Source organism: Myotis nattereri (genome assembly GCF_964212035.1).
Source record: "Myotis nattereri genome assembly, chromosome: 18".
Lineage (NCBI taxonomy): Eukaryota > Metazoa > Chordata > Mammalia > Chiroptera > Vespertilionidae > Myotis > Myotis nattereri.
Genome location: NC_138093.1, coordinates 1,154,923 through 1,174,778, shown reverse-complemented (window position 1 = coordinate 1,174,778; position 19,856 = coordinate 1,154,923). Strand labels below are relative to the sequence as shown.

Genomic DNA, 19,856 nt, shown 5'->3' with positions numbered 1-19,856 from the left:
GCCTCGGACACCAGCCTTCTCCCTGTGTGCCTTCCTCTTCCCTCCCCATCCACCCGCTTTGCCTCCAAATATATGTTTTTGGAAGTTCAACAGCAGCCCCTGGTGGAACTCCGCTGCCGGTTCAGCCTGAGCACAATTGTTCCAGAAACTCCATCCAGCCGGTCGGTGAAGGAAAAGGGGTCCAGTGTGGAGGACCTGCGGGGGGGCTGTCCCCCCAGGTCAGAGGGCGGGGCCAGCCGCACAGACAGACGCTGGGCAGGGGGGGGGGGTCATTTTCGCCAGTCTCAGTGGCTGGAGGTTTTGTTGTTGTTCGTTTTTTGTATTTTATTGATGTCAGAGAGGAAGGAAGAGGGAGAGAGAGCTAGAAGCATCATTGATAGAGAGAGAATCATGGATTAGCCGCCTCCTGCACGCCCCTTACTGGGGATGGAGCCCACAACTTGGGCCTGTGCCCTGACAGGGAATCGAACCCTGACCTCCTGGTCCATGGGATGATGCTCAGTCCATTTAGCCACACAGGCCGGGCTGCGTGTGTGTGTATGTGTGTGTATATATGTATGTGTGCATGTGTGTATGTGTGTGCATGCGTGCGTGCGTGTATGTATGTGTATACGTGTGTGTTCGTGTGTGTGTGTGTGTGTGTGTGTGTGTGTGTGTGTGGCCCTGCACCAGGCCGGGCAACCGCGTGGAGAGGCGGGAATCTGGCCCCATCCTGTGGCCTGTGCCTGGGGACGGCCCCTTCTCCTAGCACCAGACCCATGCCTGCTGCCCAGCCCGAGCCTTCGGAGCCTTCAGCCAGGGCACAGCCCACAGGGAGCGGGGATGGGGGGAGGGGGAGCGGGAAGAGAGAGAGGGGGCGCTGGGCATGGAGAACTGGGCGTGGCTGGGAAATGCCAGGGGTGGGGCGCAGAGCTTTCCGCAGGCCCTCAGGGGCACTTGGAGAAAGGCTGTTAAAAGAGCCCAAACCAGTGTGGCTCACTGGCTAGAGCGTGGACCTGTGCGCCAAAGGGTCTCAGGTCTGATTCCCAGTCAAGGGCATGTGCCTGGGTTGCAAAGTCCATCCCTGGCCCCGTCAGGGCAGGATGGGGAGGCAGCCGATTGCTGTGTCTCCTCTGTGTCCCTCTCTCCCCCTCCCTCCACTCTCTCTAAAATCAGTGGGAAAATGTCCTCTAGTGAGGATTTTTTTTAAATATTTTATTCTAAATTGAAAAAAAATCTGCTTACAGTCTTCGCTTCTACGAAGTTGCGCCTCCTTCGTGGAGACAGAGCTGTCCCTCCTGTCGTTTAACTCTCGCTCCACGTCGGCCAATTCCCCGGAAGACTTCACAGCAGGGACGTCTCAGAAGCCGGTGCCAGCGCCACTGCTCAACCTGCGCCCGTGAGGGAGTCGGGGTGGTGGCGGGGGGGGGGCGGGCGGCGCTGCCAAGCTGCCTCCTGGTCCGGGACAGCAAAGGGCAGTGTCACGCCTGTCGCCCTCCGTGCGATCAGCCCGGCCCCGCACTGGCTCACAGGGTCCCGGCAGCGCCGCTGACACCCGGGGTCCGACTTGGGGGCGCGTTCGTGGGGCTCACTTCGCCGGCGGGCTTTTAGAAACCGATTTCCCTACTACACACCTGTGCCCTGGAGAGATGGGCCGCGGAGATCGGGGGCTACGGCGCGGGCCCCAGGCGCCCACTGGACGGTCTCGCACGGACAGCCGAGGCTGTGGAGGGGCCACAGCATGAGCCGCCCCCTGTGGACGGCGGAGCCAGCCAGGCGATGACCAGTCCATCACCCGGCGGGACAGTGCCTCCTGGACCGTGTCTGTGGCATCGCCGGCCCCAGTGAAGCTGAGATCATCCCGCAGGACCAGCCGGGTGGCTCAGTGGGTGATGAACTCGGCGTCGACCTATGAACCAGAGGTCATGGTTCAATTCCGGTCCAGGGCACAGGCCTGGGTTTCGGGCTCCATCCCCAGTGTGGGGCGTGCAGGAGGCAGCCGATCCATGATTCTCTCATCATGAATGTTTCTATCTCTCTCTCCCTCTCCCTTCCTCTCTGAAATCAATAAACATATTTTTTTAAAAAAAGAAAAGAAAAGAGAAGGCTGAGCTGCCGCTAACAGCCGCGCTGCCGGATGGCTGGGCGGCGCTGGCCGGTGGAGGAGTCAAGGAGGAAGGAGGCGCAGAGAGAGCAGCGCCTTTCTGTGCAGAGAACCCCAGGAAACCCGGACGTCGCCCCAAATCTACTCACGCCAACAACAGAGCTCCAAAGAAGAGCAAGCCAGGAAAGCAATGGTTTTCACTGATACCAACAGCAATCCGATGGAAACTGTAATAGGAAAAAATAGCCCACTCTTAATAGGAATTAAAAAGAGGGGGGAAGCGTGCAAAAGAAAAGTAGGCAAATAAGCAATTAAGAGAAATATGCAAATAGCCAATTAACATAGGAACAGATGTTCAAACTCAATAATAAACAGAAAACTATAAATTAAAACAAGAGGCCATTTTCTCCTTTCTGAGCCTGGAAATATAAAAACATGGAGTAACGTGTGCACATTGAGATAAAATAAAACGTAATGCCTTGCCCGGCCGGCGTGGCTCAGTGGCTGAGCTTTGACCTATGAATAGGGTTCGATTCCCGGTCAGGGCACAGGCCCAGGTTGTGGGCTCCATCCCCAGTGTGGGGCGCACAGGAGGCAGCTGATCCATGATTCTCTCTCATCACTGATGTTTCTCTCTCTCTCTCCCTCTCCCTTCCTCTCTGAAATCAATAAAAACATATTTTTTAAAAGCATAACCTTCCACATCGCCACGTGTCTGTTACGCTGCCCTCCCCATGAGACAGGCCAGTGAGCCCGGACGAGTGGGACAGGGAAACTGAGGCAGAGAGCGGAACGAACTGGCAGAACAATTGACAGCCAACGCAGAGGTCCCTCCTGGAGAGAACACCCAGGCCTCAGCTGCATGTCAGCTCCAGACGCAGAAAAGCAGCAAAACCAGGTGGGGGCTCCAGGGCCGCTGCGATGACCGCCCTCTGCCCGACACTGACCCGTCGGCAGAGACCTGACCCTGGAGGGGCCCACCTGGAAACTGGTGAGTATTCTGCGGGGACCCTCCCCCGAGGCCCCCCCAAGAGTCCCGCCTGCAAGAGGGAAACAAAAGCCTCAAGACAACAGACCTCTGGGGAGCGGCCCCGCCATTCCCTTTCCCCCACAGCCATGCAGCTCCTAACCTCTAAGGGACCCCACGAGACTGGCAACCTGGGGAGCAATGGGTGGCAGCAGCCCGTCGCAGGCCCACCCCTGAACCTGACCCCAGGCCCCTCCCCTCTGACTCCCGGAGAGCGAGGGCGGCCCAGCCCGGCGCTCCTGTTGCTGCTGCTATGCGAGGACCTTTCTCGTTTTACATCTCAGCTTTAATGAACGCTCCCCATGGTCACCCGGACTCGTGCTGTGAAATCTTCCCGCACGAAGTCAAGAACCCGCACACGCCCTGCCGGCCCCAGGCAGACGCCCAGGCCAGGCCCCGTCCGGTGACACCGGCAGAGGCGGAGAAGCACATGGCGCCGTGCTTCTCGCTGGGGTGAATGTCGTCGAGTTAGGCGCACAGTAGGCCAGCAACTCCTCCTGCTGAGTTGTTTTCTGTTCAGAATCAGCTCCGGGATCAGCCCTCCTGCCTTCCCATGAACGGTGGCGTCGAGAGAGAGGAAGCAATTCTTAAAAGAGAAAGGCGCCCGCAGCCTAGAACCCTGAGTGTGAGTCCCTGCCTGAGCGGGTGTCTCCATGCACTCACCAGCCGTGGGAATAGAGGTGTACAAGGCAGCGCCCATGGGCCTGAATATCGATCGGGAAGCCGTCCGCCAGGCTCTGCCCGTGCTGGGGCGGATTATCTGCATGAAATTATCTTCAGGAAAACAAACAACACAAAGGAAAATGTAAAGCTTGTTGCATTATTAGCATAAAATTAAACTCCTTGAATGCATAACGTTCCATACCCAAAGCATGAACGGATTTTATCCTTAGAGTTCAAAGACCTCCTAATTAATATGCAAAACGGCCTCATTTTACAAGCAAGTGTGTTGGGGTTTTTTCTTCTCAGAAAGAGACAGTTCTTTGCTGCAAGAAAATGCTAGGAGGTTTAGAAACATGAACTCATCTATAATAATAAAAGGGTAATATGAATATGCTTATTAGACCAGACAGCCGGCTGTCCTTCCAGACGAAGAAGCCGCAGTGGAGGGGGCTGAGGCAGAGGTGGTTGGGGTGATCAGGCAGGCAGGCAAGCATTTAGGGGCGATCAGACAGGCAGGCAGAGTGGTTAGAGGTGATCAGGCAGGCAGGAAAGCGAAGCCACGGTGGCGGGGGCCGAGGCAGAGGTGGTTGGGGTGACCAGGCAGGCAGGCAGGCAAGAATTTAGGGGCGATCAGACAGGCAGGCAGAGTGGTTAGGGGTGATCAGGCACACAAGCAAGCGGTTAGGAGCCAGCGGTCCTGCATTGCGAGAGGGATTTCCGACTGCCAGTTTAGGCCCGATCCCCTAAACTGGCAGTCGGACATGCCCCAAAGGGTCCCGGAATGTGAGAGGGTGTAGGCCAGGCTGAGGAACTCCCCCACCCCACCCCCGTGCATGAATTTCGTGCACCAGCCCTCTAGTATTAATGTAAAAGCCAACACATAGCCCAAAACAGTAATGAGTAGGCACTGTGAGAATGTGTTTGTTTCTTCAGGCTGTGTACAGCTACGAGCTGTATGTTTAGCCAAACAACGCCTAGCTTAGGGAGGTTAAGTTTACAAAATATAAAGAGAAAGCACGCACCGTCCTTCTCTAGAAAGGTTTACCTACTTGTATAATCATTTTTTTAACTATTAAAAGGAAAGAAAATCCAATAGGAAGAGAAACGCTGGACCTGGTCGTATAAATTTAAGCTGTATGCCTCCAAACTTAATTTTAAAAGCAGGCTCCTACCCAGCCGTGTCTCAGACCTATGGACCAGGAGGTCACGGTTTGATTCCCAGTCAAGGGCCTGGGTTGTGTGCTCGATCCCAGTGGGGGGCGTGCAAGAGGCAGCTGATCAGTGATTCCCTCTCATCATTGATGTTTCTACCTCTCTCTGCCTCTCCCTTCCTCTCTGACATCAATACAAATGTATTTTTGAGAAAGATGTATCTAGTGCAGGTCCACCAACCCTTTCCATAATTCTAAAATCCAAACATTCTAAAAACCAAAATATGGGTGGCGGTTTTTGGGGTTTTTTTTTAATCACTTACTTGGAGACAAAGGCAATCTGATCTGAACTCATCTGGCATTAAAGTTTAATGTGAAAAATGAGAGACCATTTATACTCTTTATCTTAATGGCGAATATTCATCCATTTCACAGCAAAATAATGATGTTTGATTACAGGATGCTGCCCCCCATGGGGGTGGGGGGAAATGTAATATCACAGTGTTTTCTCTTTATTACCTTTCTGAAACTCTAAGAACTCAAAGAGAAACCCTCTAGGACACCCCTGGCCCCGGAGTTTTAAATGAGAGAGTGTGACCCGCAGCCAAGTGTAGGGCACGGCGGAAACAGAGGTGAGACCCTGCGGGGCCTCCCAGGAGTCCCGGCCGGAAAGAATGAGGACCTGAGGAACAGCGGCCGCGCTGACGCGGGGAAATGGGTGGAAGAATCGCCGGGAATTAGACGTGGCAGCTCCCCGGAGACAGGAGAGGGGGGGAGTCGGAGGAAGGTCCACGGTGAGCCTGGGAGCCCGGGGATGGTTCTGGTGACAGCGCGACAGTGGAGCTGGGATGGATGGGAAAGGGCGATGTCTGCTTAGTGGTGATGGAGTCTGCTCCACGGCACTGGCCACGGGGGTTGGCGGAACCCCTGGGCGTGGCCTCGGGTGGAGCATGAGAACAGGTCGAGTTGGGACCGGCCAGCACCGGAGCCATAAGCCGAGGCCCAGTGACAGGCAGATCCGCGGCGGAGATGGCAGCAGGGAAGCAGCAGCTCTTTGCAGCAGCGCGTGCGCACGCGCACCCACGGTCCAGCGCTGAGGCCAGCGGGTGGGCTGACACCAAGGGCACAGCTGGGGTTCACCTCGGAGGGAGCCCCATTCCAGAACCCCCTCCTGGCCTCACTTCGGGGTGTCACTTGCCAACACTGAGCTGAGAAAACGCCAGCTTAGGGCTCTGGAAAGATGCCCCAAAGCAAGGGAGTTCACTTTAAAAAAAAGAAAAGTCAATATATGTCCTCGGGCCCATGTTTACCCTCCTGCGCCAGCGGGACATCACCTTCTAGCACGACCTATCGCTGCGGCGCGTCCGATTTGAGAGAAGCCACGTGGGCCAGCGAACGGCCACTTGTCAAGCTGCTGAGTGTTCGGAAGCGCTCCCGTGGCGTTTGCTGTTCTGCGGGCGGAGCCTGGGAGGACGGCCCCAGGGCTGCGGCAGCTGCGACCTGCCAGGCTCACGCCTCACCCCTAACGGTGACCCTGCAGGCGGGACGTGTCCTGAGAGACGGCGGCGACCTTTGTGTCCACTCGGCCGGGCCACACGTGGTCTCCCGTCCTTCCGGATGCTCCCGGAGGGCGCGCGGGGGTGAGATGCACGTGTCAGCCAGTGGACTTGGAGGAAAGCAGATTGCCCTCCCCGTGGGGGTGGGCCTCGTCCAATCAGTGGAAGGTGTGACCAGAACCAGAGGCCCATCTCCTGCAAACGAGAGCATTCTGCCAGCGCAGAGCCTTCCGGCCTCCGGGGCAGCCCCGTCCCCCGTCTCCAGCCTCCTGCCCGCTCTGAAGTCTGGGATGTGCCGGCCTCCATCACCACTAACGCCAGTTCCTTAGCGGGAATAAATGCACATCCTATCGGCTGCTTCTCTGGGAAACCTAGGCTGCACCAGAGGGGGGAGGAGTAAAGCTACAGCCCTTCAGTGACCTAAGGAGCTGAGACCTACGATCCTGATTGTTGGGGAAAAAGCAATTTAGTAAAAAAAAAAAAAAAAAAAGGTGGGGGCGGGGGGGTAAAGCAAACTGACTGAGGCTTTTTGAGCCGAAAGGGCAAAACACTTTTTATCTCAAAGGACTGTCTAGTCCAGTGATGGCGAACCTATGACACGCGTGTCAGAGGGGACACGCGAAATCATTTTTTTGGTTGATTTTTCTTTGTTAAATGGCATTTAAATATATAAAATAAATATCAAAAATATAAGTCTTTGTTTGACTATGGTTGCAAATATCAAAAAAAATTCTATATGTGACACGGCACCAGAGTTAAGTTAGGGTTTTTCAAAATGCTGACACGCCGAGCTCAGAAGGTTCGCCAGCACTGGTCTAGCCCTAGGTTGGCTAGCAAGTGCCGCGACGGTCTGGGCCCCACAGAAGCCACCGGCACTCAATCCCACGCGCTCTGGCTGGTGTTTAACCTCACGACAGAGGCAACGCAGCAAAGGAGTCCGTGTGACGTGTCCTCACCGTGCACCTGGGAGCATCAGACAGAACGAGGTAAACGGGGGAAACCATGAGCAACTGCTGACAATGTGAACGTGAGAGAAGGCAGCGACGAAACACATTTCCTTTCAAACATCATTTCATCACAGGAAGATTGCCGGCGGCAAACACACCCTCCCTGTGAGCTCAGGGCTCGTTTACATCGTCTGCTCAGCGTCGTCTGGCAAAGAAGGTCCCATCCCCGGAACCCAGCCTTTACTGGCACAAATTAGCGCGCACAGCCCGGCCGGCGGGGCTCAGCGGTTGAGTGTCGACCTGTGAACCAGGAGGTCAGGGTTCGGTTCCCAGGCAGGGCACAGGCCGGGTTTGCGGGCTTGATCCCCAGTGAGGGGCGTGCAGGAGGCAGCCGATCGATGATTCTCTTTCATCATGGATGTTTTTTTCTCTCTCTCTCCCTCTCTCTTCCTCTCTGAAACCAATGAAAACATATTATTACAAAAAAAAAAAAAAGAACAGCATGGGTGTGTTTACTGTGTAATATTCCACGAACAGAATTGGCTTTTGTTCCTGAAGACAGGATGGTACCTCCCATTTTGCCTCACAGACACTTTAAAATCATTCCTTTATGAGTTCTTCCAGTTGTCCACCCCCAAAATCCAATGCAAATCCAACAACAGAAATGAACAAACGCAGCTGTTTAACAACAAAAAAAAACCCGTCTCCCGTTTCACTTCACCAGCCCGAGGACGCACTCGGGGAACAGGGCCTCCAGTCCCGCGGTTTCAAACTCCTTCCGCAGCTCGTCCAGCGATGAAAACTCTTTGACTTCAAATGCCAGGAACCTGCGTGGCACGGGAGAAACCGGGGTAAGCCGGACGCCCGGAGGGAAGCCCCGGCCGGTGGCGCGGGCGCCGCGATGGCACTGCCATACCTGGCGTGTCCCGGCGGCGCCCTGGCCTCCCACAGCACGCTGGCCATCCTCTCTCGGCACTTCTTCCCACTCGAGTCCACGTCGACCTTGGAGGTTTTCTGAAGCACCAGGTACTCCTGAGGGACAAGCAGGAAGTTATCCGAAGGCGTCCTGCACTCTGGGTCCCAAATTTTCTTTTTTGTTTAAAAAATATAGAGGAAGAGAGAGATAGAAGCATCAATGATCAGAGAGAACCATGGATCGGCTGCCTCCTGCACGCCCCCCACTGGGGATCGAGCCCACCACCGGGCACGTGCCCTGACTGGGAACCAAACCGTAACCTCCTGGTTCATAGATCAACGCTCAACCACTGAGCCCCGCCGGCCGGGCACCGGGCTCACGTCTGCAAGTAGCCAGGCACCTGCAGGCTCAGCTTCCTGCCTCGTCTCCGTGGGAGTCGGCGGTGGGAGAGTGCGCGTGTTTTTGCTCGCTGGGTCGTGACAGGCCGGCCGGGGACCAGAAGGTCAGAGGGAGGCCATCTCGGGCTTCATCCTGGCCTGGGCAGCCGGCCTGCGGGGCCTGGGCTGGTTCCCCACGCCCTCTGGGCCTCAGGAGCTGCCCCTGCTGTACGGGGGGATCTCCGGACTCAGTGAGTCCACGCAGGACACGCGCTGACGGCAGGAGCCACGGGCGTCTGCGTGGCGTCCCTGTGCACAGCGCCCACCTCTGCACGCGGGCGGCGTCTGTGACGAGCTGCACCCGCTCCGAGCTGGGTGACCAGCTCCTGCGACTCAGTCCTCCCCTGCGACCTGTGACGACCCAGCAGGCATGTTGACATTGGACGGCATTTCAGGAACAGGTGGTAAACAAGGAAGAACTCCTGCCCTGGCCGGTGTGGCTCAGGTCAAGGGCATGTCCCTCGGTTGCAGGTTCATCCCTGGCCGTTCGGGGCAGGTGCAGGAGACAACCAATCCATGTGCCTCTCTCACACTGACACCTCTCTCTCTCTACCTCTCTCTCTCCCTCTCTCTCTCTCTCTCTTTCTCTCTATCTCGCTCGCTCTCAAAGTCAATGGGAAAAATACCCTCGGGTGAGGATTTTAAAAAAAGAAGGAACTCCTTTAAAAGTGCAATTTCTCTGCAGCAGCCAAGCTCCAGCCACATGAATAAACACTTGTTAATGAACTGACGGTCCCGTCTCACATCCGAAAAGCAGCCGCCTCCCCGGGCGCTGGGGCGCCTTCCGAAGCCGGAGCCTCTGGGGAAGCACGAGCCAGGAGCGTGCCCTGCGTGCCTCCTGCCGCCGGGTCTGCCCGGAAGGCTCGGCGTCTCCATAAACCGCCTTCATGGCGTGTTCCTAGGTCAGACCCCAGTCCAGGGCCTGCATGAAACTGGAATGACTCGTCGTCACTACGTGCTACGCCCCGGCACGGAGCTGGGTAACCAGACGCCAGACAAGCTTGGTGGCGAGAGCCCTCGTAGGAAAGGCTCGCAGTCAGTGCCCAGATCTTTAGGATGACAGGCTGCGCGTTCGATTGCAATGACCAACCCACCTGGACGCACAAAGCCTAACGGTGGCCTGCGGCTCCCCGGAGAGGTGAGCTGTGACAGGCACTTCCCTCGCCGGGTTCCACGGGAAATAGGTCAGACGAGTCCAGGATGAGAACCTGAAAACTCGGGAGGCGGGAAGCTGACAGCCTAAGGCTCCCTCCACTCACAGGACCTCGAGGTTGGGAGGTGGGGCTCCTCCTTCCAGGTGCTACGGGAGCAAACCAAAGTGTGAGCTGGCCCGGCCCGCGTGGCTCAGTGGTTGAGCGTCCACCTATGAGGCAGGAGGTCCCGGTTGATTCCCGGTCAGGGCACAGGCCCGGGTTGTGGGCTCCATCCCCAGTGGGGGGCGTGCAGGAAGCAGCCGGTCCACGATGCTCTCTCATCATGGATGTTTCTGTCTCCCTTCCTCTCTCAAATCATTAAAACTATAAATATATTTTTTTTAAAAAAACAACTGGTGGCACCTTGACGCGGTCCCTGTGCCCTTGCAGCAGGAGCAGGATGACTCTGCCCATGAACATGAGCCGTCCCGTCAGCGCCAGGGCGGAGGCCCACTGCCGCACCGTCCGCACGTATCTGGTCTTCGCTCTCATGTGGTCCAAGTGCAGGAGGGCCATCCACGGCCCCTCGGCCTCCGTGGCGCTCGCCGCAGGGCACGTGCCAGGGCCGGCTCCCGACCCCGGCGCGGCGAGGAGGTGCCGGAGGTTCTGCTGGACCCAGACGACCAGCTGGTGGACCATCGGTTCCGGCAGGAAGCCCTGTGCCTGCTCCAGCAGCTTGTCCCTCACGGCCGCGCACTGGGCCCTGGTCAGGCGCTCGGAGCCGACGGAGACGCCCGGCAGGCACGCGGGGTAGCCGGCCGGTAAGTGGAACACCAGCTCCAGGGGGGTGTCCGCCCCCGACGGGCCTTCGGCTTTGGTGAGGACTCTGCACATGGCGCCCTGGGTCCCTGGAAGGCACCGAAGACACCCGTTAGCCGCACGGCACCCATCGCAACGCAACACCGGCCGGGGAGCACCTGTTTCCCGTGTCGGTGCTTTTCAGGTGAAAACTGGGTTCTGTTCGGAGGAGACACATGGAAGTGGGGTCACACCTGTCTCTGTCCATCCCCCTCTCCCTGCCCGGCCTCTTAGGGAGCGCGACGCAGGGCCCACACGCTCCGGAGCCGGCGGCCGCCTGTCCAGCTGAGCCCCCGTCATCTCCTCTGTAGGACGAAGCTAAGGGGCATCTAAAGTTTCGGGCACCCAGCAGGTGACCCCTGAAACCTGGCACCTGGGCGGCCTGGACGGCGACAGGAGGGCCGAGATCAGACTCAGTCTCCCCACAGACCCCCCGGTGCGCGCGGCTCACGTAACGGTGCCCAGGAGTGGTGGTTACTCACCTTGTACGCCGCCGCTGTAAAGAGGCCAAAATGCACGGACGCCCCCAGACATCCCCAGCACCAACCAGCCTGGCTGAGCTGATGCCAACCCTTGGGGGTCAGCCTGGGCCACCTCCTACCCGAAGGGCCCACGTCACGGTGCCCTCCTGGCTCCGGGCAGCAAGGGGCCAGAATGTCCCGGCAGCCCCTGGCCAGGCTTCCGGGGGCCGTGGTGGCCAGCAGCCCAGCGGCGGTGAACGAGTCCTCACCTCGCCCTCCGCCCCTTTCAATCCCTGGATTGTTCTCTTCTCCCAGCAACACAATGTCCTGAGCGGCTACACTGCATGCCTTTATAATTCAATTACCCATTGATGGGACAACACAGAATTAAATTAATTAGGAGGCCTGGCTTCGGAGTCACGCTTAATTAAACAGCAGACACAGGGCCACGGTGTTCCGGAAGTCAAGAAGCGGCGCCTCCTTCTACACTTACTTTCTCGGGTTTTCTCGGACCCCTCGGCCGTGGCGTTGGCTCAGCCAGGCAGTCACAACCAGCGCTGCCCCTGGGCCTGTTTCAGGGGTGGTTGAAATCACGGGTTCCTTTTTCCGGCATAGTCCCCAGCTGAGCCAGAGGATCCCCGCCGGCCAGAAGGCAGGACCCGGGGAAATCCAATGGCCTCTGAGCCCGGCCGGCGTGGCGCAGCGGTTGAGCATCCAACCCAGGAACTAAGGGGGTGGGTTCAAGTCCAGGTCAGGGCACGTACCTGGGCGCAGGCTCGATCCCCAGTGGGGGGTGTGCAGGAGGCAGCCGATCCATGATGTTTCTCTCTCATTGATGTTTCCATCTCTCTCTCCCTCTCCCTTCCTCTCGCTCTAAAGACCAATAAAAACATATTTAAAAAAAGAAATCCGATGGCCTCTGCCGATAGGCTCCCTCCGGTAAGTGACTGCCATGGAGACAGGGAGTGAGGATGAACTGGGGGTGCCGCCCATCAGAACAGGGGTGACCAGGACACACAGGAGGGACCGAGCCTTGCGTGTGGACTATAAACGACTGTATGTGGAAGATGCAGGCAGGCTCGCTCTGCAGAGAAGCAGGTCCGTGACACGGACGGGTCCCCGTGCCTGGGACACGGGTGCCGGTGAGCCCGAGTGGTGGGGGACAAAGGAACCATGAGAGGAGCCAAGCACAGGCCCCGTGGAGGCGGGAAGCAGGCGGCTCCTCACCAGCCGGCACATCCTGCATGGCCTTGGGGTCAGCCGTGTGCAGCCGGGAAGCCAACTGGCCTAGGAGCTGCCACAGAAAAGCAGGCCGAATCCACGGAAAACGTCCGCAATGCGTCTGCCAGTGCAGCGAGAACGGGCGTTCCTGCAGCCTGCTCCCTTTCCGCGCCCTTTCCTGCCGCAGAGGCCGTGGGCGGGACAGAGGAAGTCTCGCTGCCACCACACCGGCCGCCAGAACTTTCTAGGCCGTAAGCTCAGAGGACGCGGTGTGTGCACCCAGGGAACCAACACGTGTGGGCTGAACAAGCCACGCGCCCCGGAGCTCACGACGGACACCTACCTTTCCGGGGACTAGACAAAGCAATCAACTTGGAAACATAACAGGGAGAGTTCAGGGCGAGCCCTGCCCGAGTTCAAAAACTAAGCAAACAGCCCTGGCCGGGTGGCTCAGTGGATAGAGCGTCAGCCTGCAGACTAAAGGGTTCCGGGTTCGATTCCGGTCAAGGGCACGTACCTCATACCTCAGTTGCAGGCTCCTCCCCGGCCTGGGCCCTGGCCGGGGCGCATGCAGGAGGCAACCCATAGATGTGTTCTTTCCCTCTCTCTTCCACTCTCCCTGAAAATCAATGGGAAAAATATTATCGGGGGAGAATTAACAAAGAAAAAGAAAATTAAGCAAACATTTATTGACCACCTACTGTGTGCAGGTGATTACAAAGCCAGAGTCCCTGCCCTCAAGCTCCGGGAGATGACCACACACCATACAGAGCGCACCCGGCAATCAACTGGGGGCGCCAATTCAGACAAGGGCACGCGCCCCCCAGCCCCGCGGGCCGATGTGATGTTTAAGGGGGCAACTCGAGAATGAGTTATTCACCGTGAATTTTTTGCATTTCTGATGGTTCTAGGGGCCTCATACAGGATGTAAATCTATATTGTGACACATTTATGCATTTCAACTCTCTATGGTATGTTTCGAAACTTTGTTATATTTTCATAGCACTTCCTATTATTACTTTTTTAACGAGTTCATGGCCTTCTAGGCTTCCTCCACGTGGACAGTTCACTTTCTGAATGAGAAGTCTGGGGGGAGGGGCAGCAGGCCGTTGGCGACGCTCAGCGGGGCGGGGCCGTGAAAGGTTGGGACCCGGGACCAGGGCTCAGGTCGGCCCCTTTGTAAGGCGGGAGCCGGAGTAAGTGCGGGGAGCGCCCTCCAGGAGGGACCCCTCGCCCCCGCGAGCACCGGGGCTGGGCGCTCCCCGAGTTTGGGGAGCAGAGCGGGCGCGTGAGACGTAGGTGGCCGGACCCGCCGGAGGGGGCGCCCGAGCCCGGCCTCCGATTCCCCACTTGCAGCCGGGGAGCGACCCTGGCCGCTCCGGCGTGACCCCCGCTCCCCCACGGCTCCCGTCCCCGGCGGGGCCCCCTCCGCGCGTGCGGTCACCTGAGCGGCTAAGCACCTCCCACTCGCCGGGGCCGCAGAAGATCGCCGCCAGCGCCTCCAGCTCCTCTTGCGCCGGCGCCGCCAACCCCTCCTCCGGCCCCGCCATCCCCTCCGCCAGCTCCTCCTGCGCTGGCCCCGCCTTCCCCTCCCCCGGCCCCGCCCTCCCCTCCCCCGGCCCCGCCCTCCCCTCCCCCGGCCCCGCCCTCCCCTCCCCCGGCCCCGCCAACCCCTCCCCCGGCCCCGCCCTCCCCTCCGCCGGCCCCGCCCTCCCCTCCCCCGGCCCCGCCAACCCCTCCCCCGGCCCCGCCCTCCCCTCCGCCGGCCCCGCCCTCCCCTCCGCCGGCCCCGCCAACCCCTCCCCCGGCCCCGCCAACCCCTCCCCCGGCCCCGCCAACCCCTCCCCCGGCCCCGCCCTCCCCTCCGCCGGCCCCGCCCTCCCCTCCGCCGGCCCCGCCTTCCCCTCCACCAGCTCCTCCTGCGCTGGCCCCGCCTTCCCCTCCCCCGGCCCCGCCAACCCCTCCCCCGGCCCCGCCAACCCCTCCCCCGGCCCCGCCCTCCCCTCCGCCGGCCCCGCCCTCCCCTCCGCCGGCCCCGCCTTCCCCTCCACCAGCTCCTCCTGCGCTGGCCCCGCCTTCCCCTCCCCCGGCCCCGCCAACCCCTCCCCCGGCCCCGCCCTCCCCTCCCCCGGCCCCGCCAACCCCTCCCCCGGCCCCGCCCTCCCCTCCGCCGGCCCCGCCTTCCCCTCCGCCGGCCCCGCCCTCCCCTCCGCCGGCCCCGCCTTCCCCTCTGCTGCGTCGCCTTCCGCCGCCCCTTCCGCCCCGCGCAGCCGGCCCGTGGCCACCGGGGGGCGCACGCCTTCGCCGCGTGGCGGGGCGGACGGGCCCGAGGTTCCCCCCACCCCCTCCTGCGCCCGGGCGGGACGTCCCTGGAGGCGGAGGCCCGGACCTTGCGCGCTCGCGGCCTCGGTGGGGCGGGGGCCCTGCGCGAGGGAACTCGGTCGCTAGGGGCGGGAGCGGGAGGTGCAGGCGGCGGCCGCGTGGGGCTCACTCGAGCTGCGCGTGGGGGGACGGGACCCCGCGTCCTCCCTCCCAGCCGCCGGGGCTGCAGCGGACCCTCCCGCCGAAGGCGGGCTGGGCCTCGGGCTGGCACCCGGGGGTCCCTGCGGCGCCCGGCCCATGGGCAGCTCCGCGCCAGGTGCCCGCATGCCCCTCCCCCTGGGACAGCCCCCCGACCTCGCCCGGGGACCCCTCGGCCTTGGGGGGCATCACGGGTGTGAGCGCAGCCGCCGCCGGCCTCCCATCATCGACTGAAATCCGAGCGACGAGTCGGGGGCTGGGGCTCAGGAAGGACGTGGACGTGGTGGTCCCGGAACCGGCGCTTCGGGTGGGGATGGGAGCGCTCCGACCCCCCCTCCAGCTCGGCCTCACGCAGGTTAGGGACCCGCCCTGGAGCCTCCCTCTGCCACCTGCTCGGCCAGGACCTTTGGTTTGTTTTTCGTTTGTTTTGTTGTAATTGATTTTTAGAGAAACTTCCGTGAGAGCCTGCCATCCATCTGCCATCCCTGCCGCCCTGGGATGGAGCCCCCCCACCCCACCCCCCCACACACACAGACACACAGACACACAGACACAGACACACACACACACAGACACACAGACACAGACAGACACACACACACAGACACACACACACACAGACACACACACACAGACACACACACACAGACACACACAGACACAGACACACACACACAGACACACACAGACACACACACACAGACACACACACAGAGAGACACACACAGACACACACACAGACACACACACACAGACACACAGACAGACACAGACACACACACACAGACACACACAGACACACACACAGACACACACACAGAGACACACACAGAGACACACACACACAGACACAGACACACACACAGACACACACAGACACACAGAGACACAGACAGACACACAGACAGACACAGAGACACAGACACACACACGCACCCACACACAGACACACACACAGACACGCACGTGTCCTGACGGGAGTGGAATCAGCAAGCTTTTCAGGGGCCCAACCAACTGAGCCACACCTGCCCCGCAAAACCTTTTGGGTTTGTTTGTTTTGTTGTTTTAGAGTTTATTTTTTTTTTAAAAAAAGAATAAAACGTTTTGAGAGGTAAGCGGGGGAGTTTAGACGGCTGCACGGTCACCCTGTCACTGGCCCGCACAGGTCAGCACAGCGGCCGCTGTGAAGCTGAACCCGTGTTCCCGCCCTGAGAGGGGCCGAGGGAGGGGGAGGCTGCGTCCAGAGCGGGGGGACTCGCCGGGGGCCTGGAGACGCCCCCGCCGCTGGGGCTTCCGCGACCGAGCCCCTGGGAGCCCCTGGGAGCCCGCGGCGCCCATCTTGGGGAGGTGTATTCACTCCCGGAGCCGTCTGGGACCCTTTATTTCTAAACGCCTTTGAGTTATTCCCGTCAGCAGCAGTGACGTGGGTTCGAATTAGCTGCTAAGGAGCCAGGTGAACAAAATAATACGTTTTCCATTTAAAATATCACTAGGTGCCCTGGTGGGCGTGGCTCCGTGGCTAAAGCGTCGGCCGCCCACCCAAGGGTCTCCGTTCGATTGCCCATCAGAGCACAGGCCCGGGTCGCGGGCTCGATCCCAGTGTGGGGCGTGCAGGAGGCAGCTGATCAATGATTCTCTCTCATCATTGATGTTTCTCTCTCTCCCTCTCCCTTCCTCTCTGAAATCAATAAAAACATGTTGTTTTTTAAAAGAAGCATTATCCCTTGACCAGAACCGAACCCAGGACCCTCCAGTCCAGGGGCAGATGCTCTATCCACTGAGCCACACTGGCCAGGGCAACTTTGTGCATGTTTAAAGGACCCCCTCGCAAATGAGGGAACCACAGTGAGCTCCGGTGAGGACCAGGGGTGGGCTGAAGGTGAGGCATCGGGGAGACAGCAGGGTCTCCGGTCGGTTCACCTGTGCCCGCTCCCCGCAGCTGGGCTGCTATTTTAATTGAGGCTCAGCCTCTCCTTGCCAGGCCTCGCGCGGCTTCCCGTGTCCCCGGCGCGGTCTCCGCGTGACTCAGGCTCCCTGCTCTCCAAAGGGCAAGCCGCTTCCCATTCTGCTTCGATCGCTGCTGCTCTCATCACTGGACGTTCTGGGACAGTCCGGCCGGGCGAGGACCAGGCCACCTGAGAAGCCAGGAGCCTCGGCCAAGCCTGGCAGACAGCACCCGAGACCACGTGAGGTCCAGGGCGAGGAGACGAAAGATGGGGCTGCCAAGGTTTTACTTAATCCGCCAGGCCTGTGACTAGAGAGCACCATTCCTCCTGATGGAGGGCTGAAGCGAGGCCGGTGCCGTGCCAGGCTGGGCTGAGGGGAGGGCAGGGGGGAGGAAAGGGGAGGGCAGGAGGGAGAAAGGGGGAGGGGAGGGAAAGGGGGAGGGGAGGGCAGGGCAGGGGGAGGGGAGGGCAGGGGGGAGGAAAGGGGGAGGGAGGGGAGGGCAGGAGGGAGAAAGGGGGAGGGGAGGGAAAGGGGAGGGGAGGAAAGGGGGAGGAAAGGGGGAAGGGAGGGCAGGGGGGAGGGAAGGAGGAGGGCAGGAGGGAGAAAGGGGGAGGGGAGGGAAAGGGGGAGGGGAGGGCAGGGGGGAGGGGAGGGCAGGGCAGGGGGAGGGGAGGGCAGGGGGAGGGGAGGGCAGGGCAGGGGGAGGAAAGGGGGGAGGAAGGGGAGGGCAGGGGGGAGGATAGAGAGGGGGGAGGGGAGGAAAGGGGGAGGGGAGGGCAGGGGGTTGACAAGCTCTAAAGGGCCTTGAAGGGTAAACACTGACTTTGGGATCAGGGACTAGGACATTACCTTGATTTGAGTAAAGTCGCTTTTACCCATCGTCAGTTTATTAAATGCTATTAAGATGTGCAGCCTGCAGACTCAGACTTTTGCACTAAATAACTGACTTTTCTCCCACAAAATACAAAGCTTTGCACCATGTCCGCGCCCTAACACAGGAAACCCACGGCTTTCGTGGGGCGGGGGGAGGTGGGGGGGGGGCGGGTATGTCCTTCATGTGAACATTAAGTGAAATTCCCAGGCAGAGTCGCCCTCCGTGTAGCGTGCAGATTCCTGCTGGGAGCTCCCGGGCGCTTTCACGCGGCCCACGTCCCAGTAAAGACCACAAGCGTTTCAGACACGAGGGGCCCAGAGACCTCGCCCATCCCTCCGCGGCGAGCACCCGGGGCCCAGACAGAGACCTGCACGCAGTCAGCGCTGACCCAGCGGGGTGACGCTGGCCTGTCGGCGCCAGCTCACCGGTTCGGAAAGAAGGCACAGGTTCTGCTGGGATCGAGGATAAGGCGTGGTCTCCAATGCCAGATTTATTCTGAACGACTCCCAAACGCTTTCTGATCATTAAATATTAACGACGCACATCCTCTGTGACTCTCGTCCTGGCTACTGCACTGACTGCGGTTTTCAAGGAGCTTTTGCAGAGGAGATCTGCATCTACAATCATGACAATGCTCATTATTGCCCCAAATTTCATCTCATCCTCAACGAGAAGCCAGCTGACCAGGGAATGAAAACAGCACATCCTGTGCATGTCCTTAGGCTCCATTAACCACGACACAGCCAACCCTCCGCGCACAGAAGGAATTACATAAACACAGGAAGATTAACAGGCAGGAGAGAGACGAGCTGCAGCCAGAGGTCCTGGAGCTGCGTCTCTGAGTCAGAAACACCCCTCGCTGGGTTTGGCCTTAAACGTGGAGCCTGGTGTGAAAACTGCCCTGTTCTCCACCACGATCCACAACACGTCCCGGCACCGGGAGGGGCGGCTGCGGCCTGGCACGGACAGGACCGGCTCAGCTCCGCGGGCCTTGTACTCGGGGAAACCCCGGGTGAGCCATTTGCTGGCAAGTGTGTTTTGAAAAGAAATGGGGCGTCGGTAAGTTGGCAGATGAAAGAGCAGGGCTCCCCCAGGCTGCTGGGCACCCCCCCCCCACCCCCACGACCACAGCCAGCTCACTCGGGTGCCAGGGAGACGCGCAGGAACGCCCACAGCGGCTCCCCCACCCCCTGAGCCGGGTCGGACGCTCTGATCGCTAAACCGGTTTAAGGACAAAGAGAAGCTACAGATGTGGCCCAATAAAACCATAACATGCGCTTTGCTTCGTGTTGTAAACGGGTTAGTAAATGCTACATGCCTTCCTACCGCCTCTTCATACAGTGCGGTTTGTCTGATCGCTGTTTAAACTTCTGCAATGCTTTCTTTTGAAAAAAATGTTTTTATTGATCAAAGAGGAAGGGAGAGGGAGAGAAACATCAATGATGAGAGAATCACTGATAAGCTGACTCCTGCACACCCCACACTGGGGATCGAGCCCTCAACCCGGGCCTGTGCCCTGACCGGGAATGGAACTGTGACCTCCTGGTTCCTAGGTCAATGCTCAACCACTGAGCCACACCGGCCAGGCTGAACATTTATTTTAATCGTGTCTTTTGGGACGTGTTTATTTCCCTTAAAAAAGGAAACAACAAACATGAATAGTGCAACACCCCCCCACACACACACACAGATCTCCACGCAGACTGTTTCTGAGCGTGGGACGGGGTGGGCAGCATGGAGCGGAGGGGCGGTGGGCGAGAACTGCTCTCAGCAAGTGCACGGCATCGGGCCGCCGTGGAAAGCAAAACCCAACCGCACCCTCGAGGCAGGAGCTGAGGGTTCGGCACGGATACCCGACCCCGCGCCGAGTTTGGAACAAATGCAAACAATACTGAGGTAGAAGCTTCGAGACACAAGAACGCAAACTCTGGAAACTCACGCTCACCATCACTACGTCTCCCCAAGAAGCCCGACCACCTCAGGCAGAGCGGACGCAGCCATGTGTGTTAGTTGATGTTCGTTCATTTTCAACGTTTTGTAAGGATTTTTCGTTTTTCTCGAT

At 59.5% G+C, this 19,856-nt stretch overlaps 1 protein-coding gene across 5 annotated transcripts; it reads right to left on the bottom strand.

Annotated features, from left to right (window-relative positions):
- Nucleotides 1–1,188: 1,188 nt before the first annotated feature.
- RWDD3 (RWD domain containing 3) lies at nt 1,189–14,037 on the bottom strand. Of its 5 annotated transcripts, none has more exons than XR_013997125.1 (7): nt 13,898–14,037; nt 10,337–10,821; nt 8,344–8,459; nt 8,165–8,254; nt 2,233–2,310; nt 1,614–1,888; nt 1,189–1,434 (listed from the first exon to the last, which is right to left on the bottom strand). XR_013997125.1 is itself a non-coding variant. In XM_081111983.1 (6 exons), the coding sequence occupies exons 1-6, from the start codon at nt 14,001–14,003 to the stop codon at nt 1,771–1,773; spliced, it is 993 nt and encodes a 330-aa protein (XP_080968109.1). In that variant the 5' UTR covers nt 14,004–14,037; the 3' UTR covers nt 1,546–1,770. The 5 variants fall into 5 exon arrangements, 3 of the variants coding, with proteins under 3 accessions (XP_080968109.1, XP_080968110.1, XP_080968111.1); XR_013997126.1 differs by lacking the exon at nt 1,189–1,434 and adding an exon at nt 3,774–3,884 and having other exon boundaries at nt 1,863–1,888; XM_081111983.1 differs by lacking the exon at nt 1,189–1,434 and having other exon boundaries at nt 1,546–1,888.
- Nucleotides 14,038–19,856: the final 5,819 nt, after the last annotated feature.

What these genes read in the sequence shown, in the direction of transcription:
- RWDD3 (XM_081111983.1), bottom strand. Translation starts at nt 14,003, where the DNA reads ATGGCGGGGCCGGAGGAGGGGTTGGCGGCGCCGGCGCAAGAGGAGCTG. An exon ending in GCGCCGCCGGGACACGCCAG is followed by an intron (nt 8,255 to 8,343) that starts GTATGGCAGTGC and finishes CGTGCCACGCAG; the next exon opens with GTTCCTGGCATTTGAAGTCA. An exon ending in CTGGAGGCCCTGTTCCCCGA is followed by an intron (nt 2,311 to 8,164) that starts GTGCGTCCTCGG and finishes TTCCTATTACAG; the next exon opens with TTTCCATCGGATTGCTGTTG.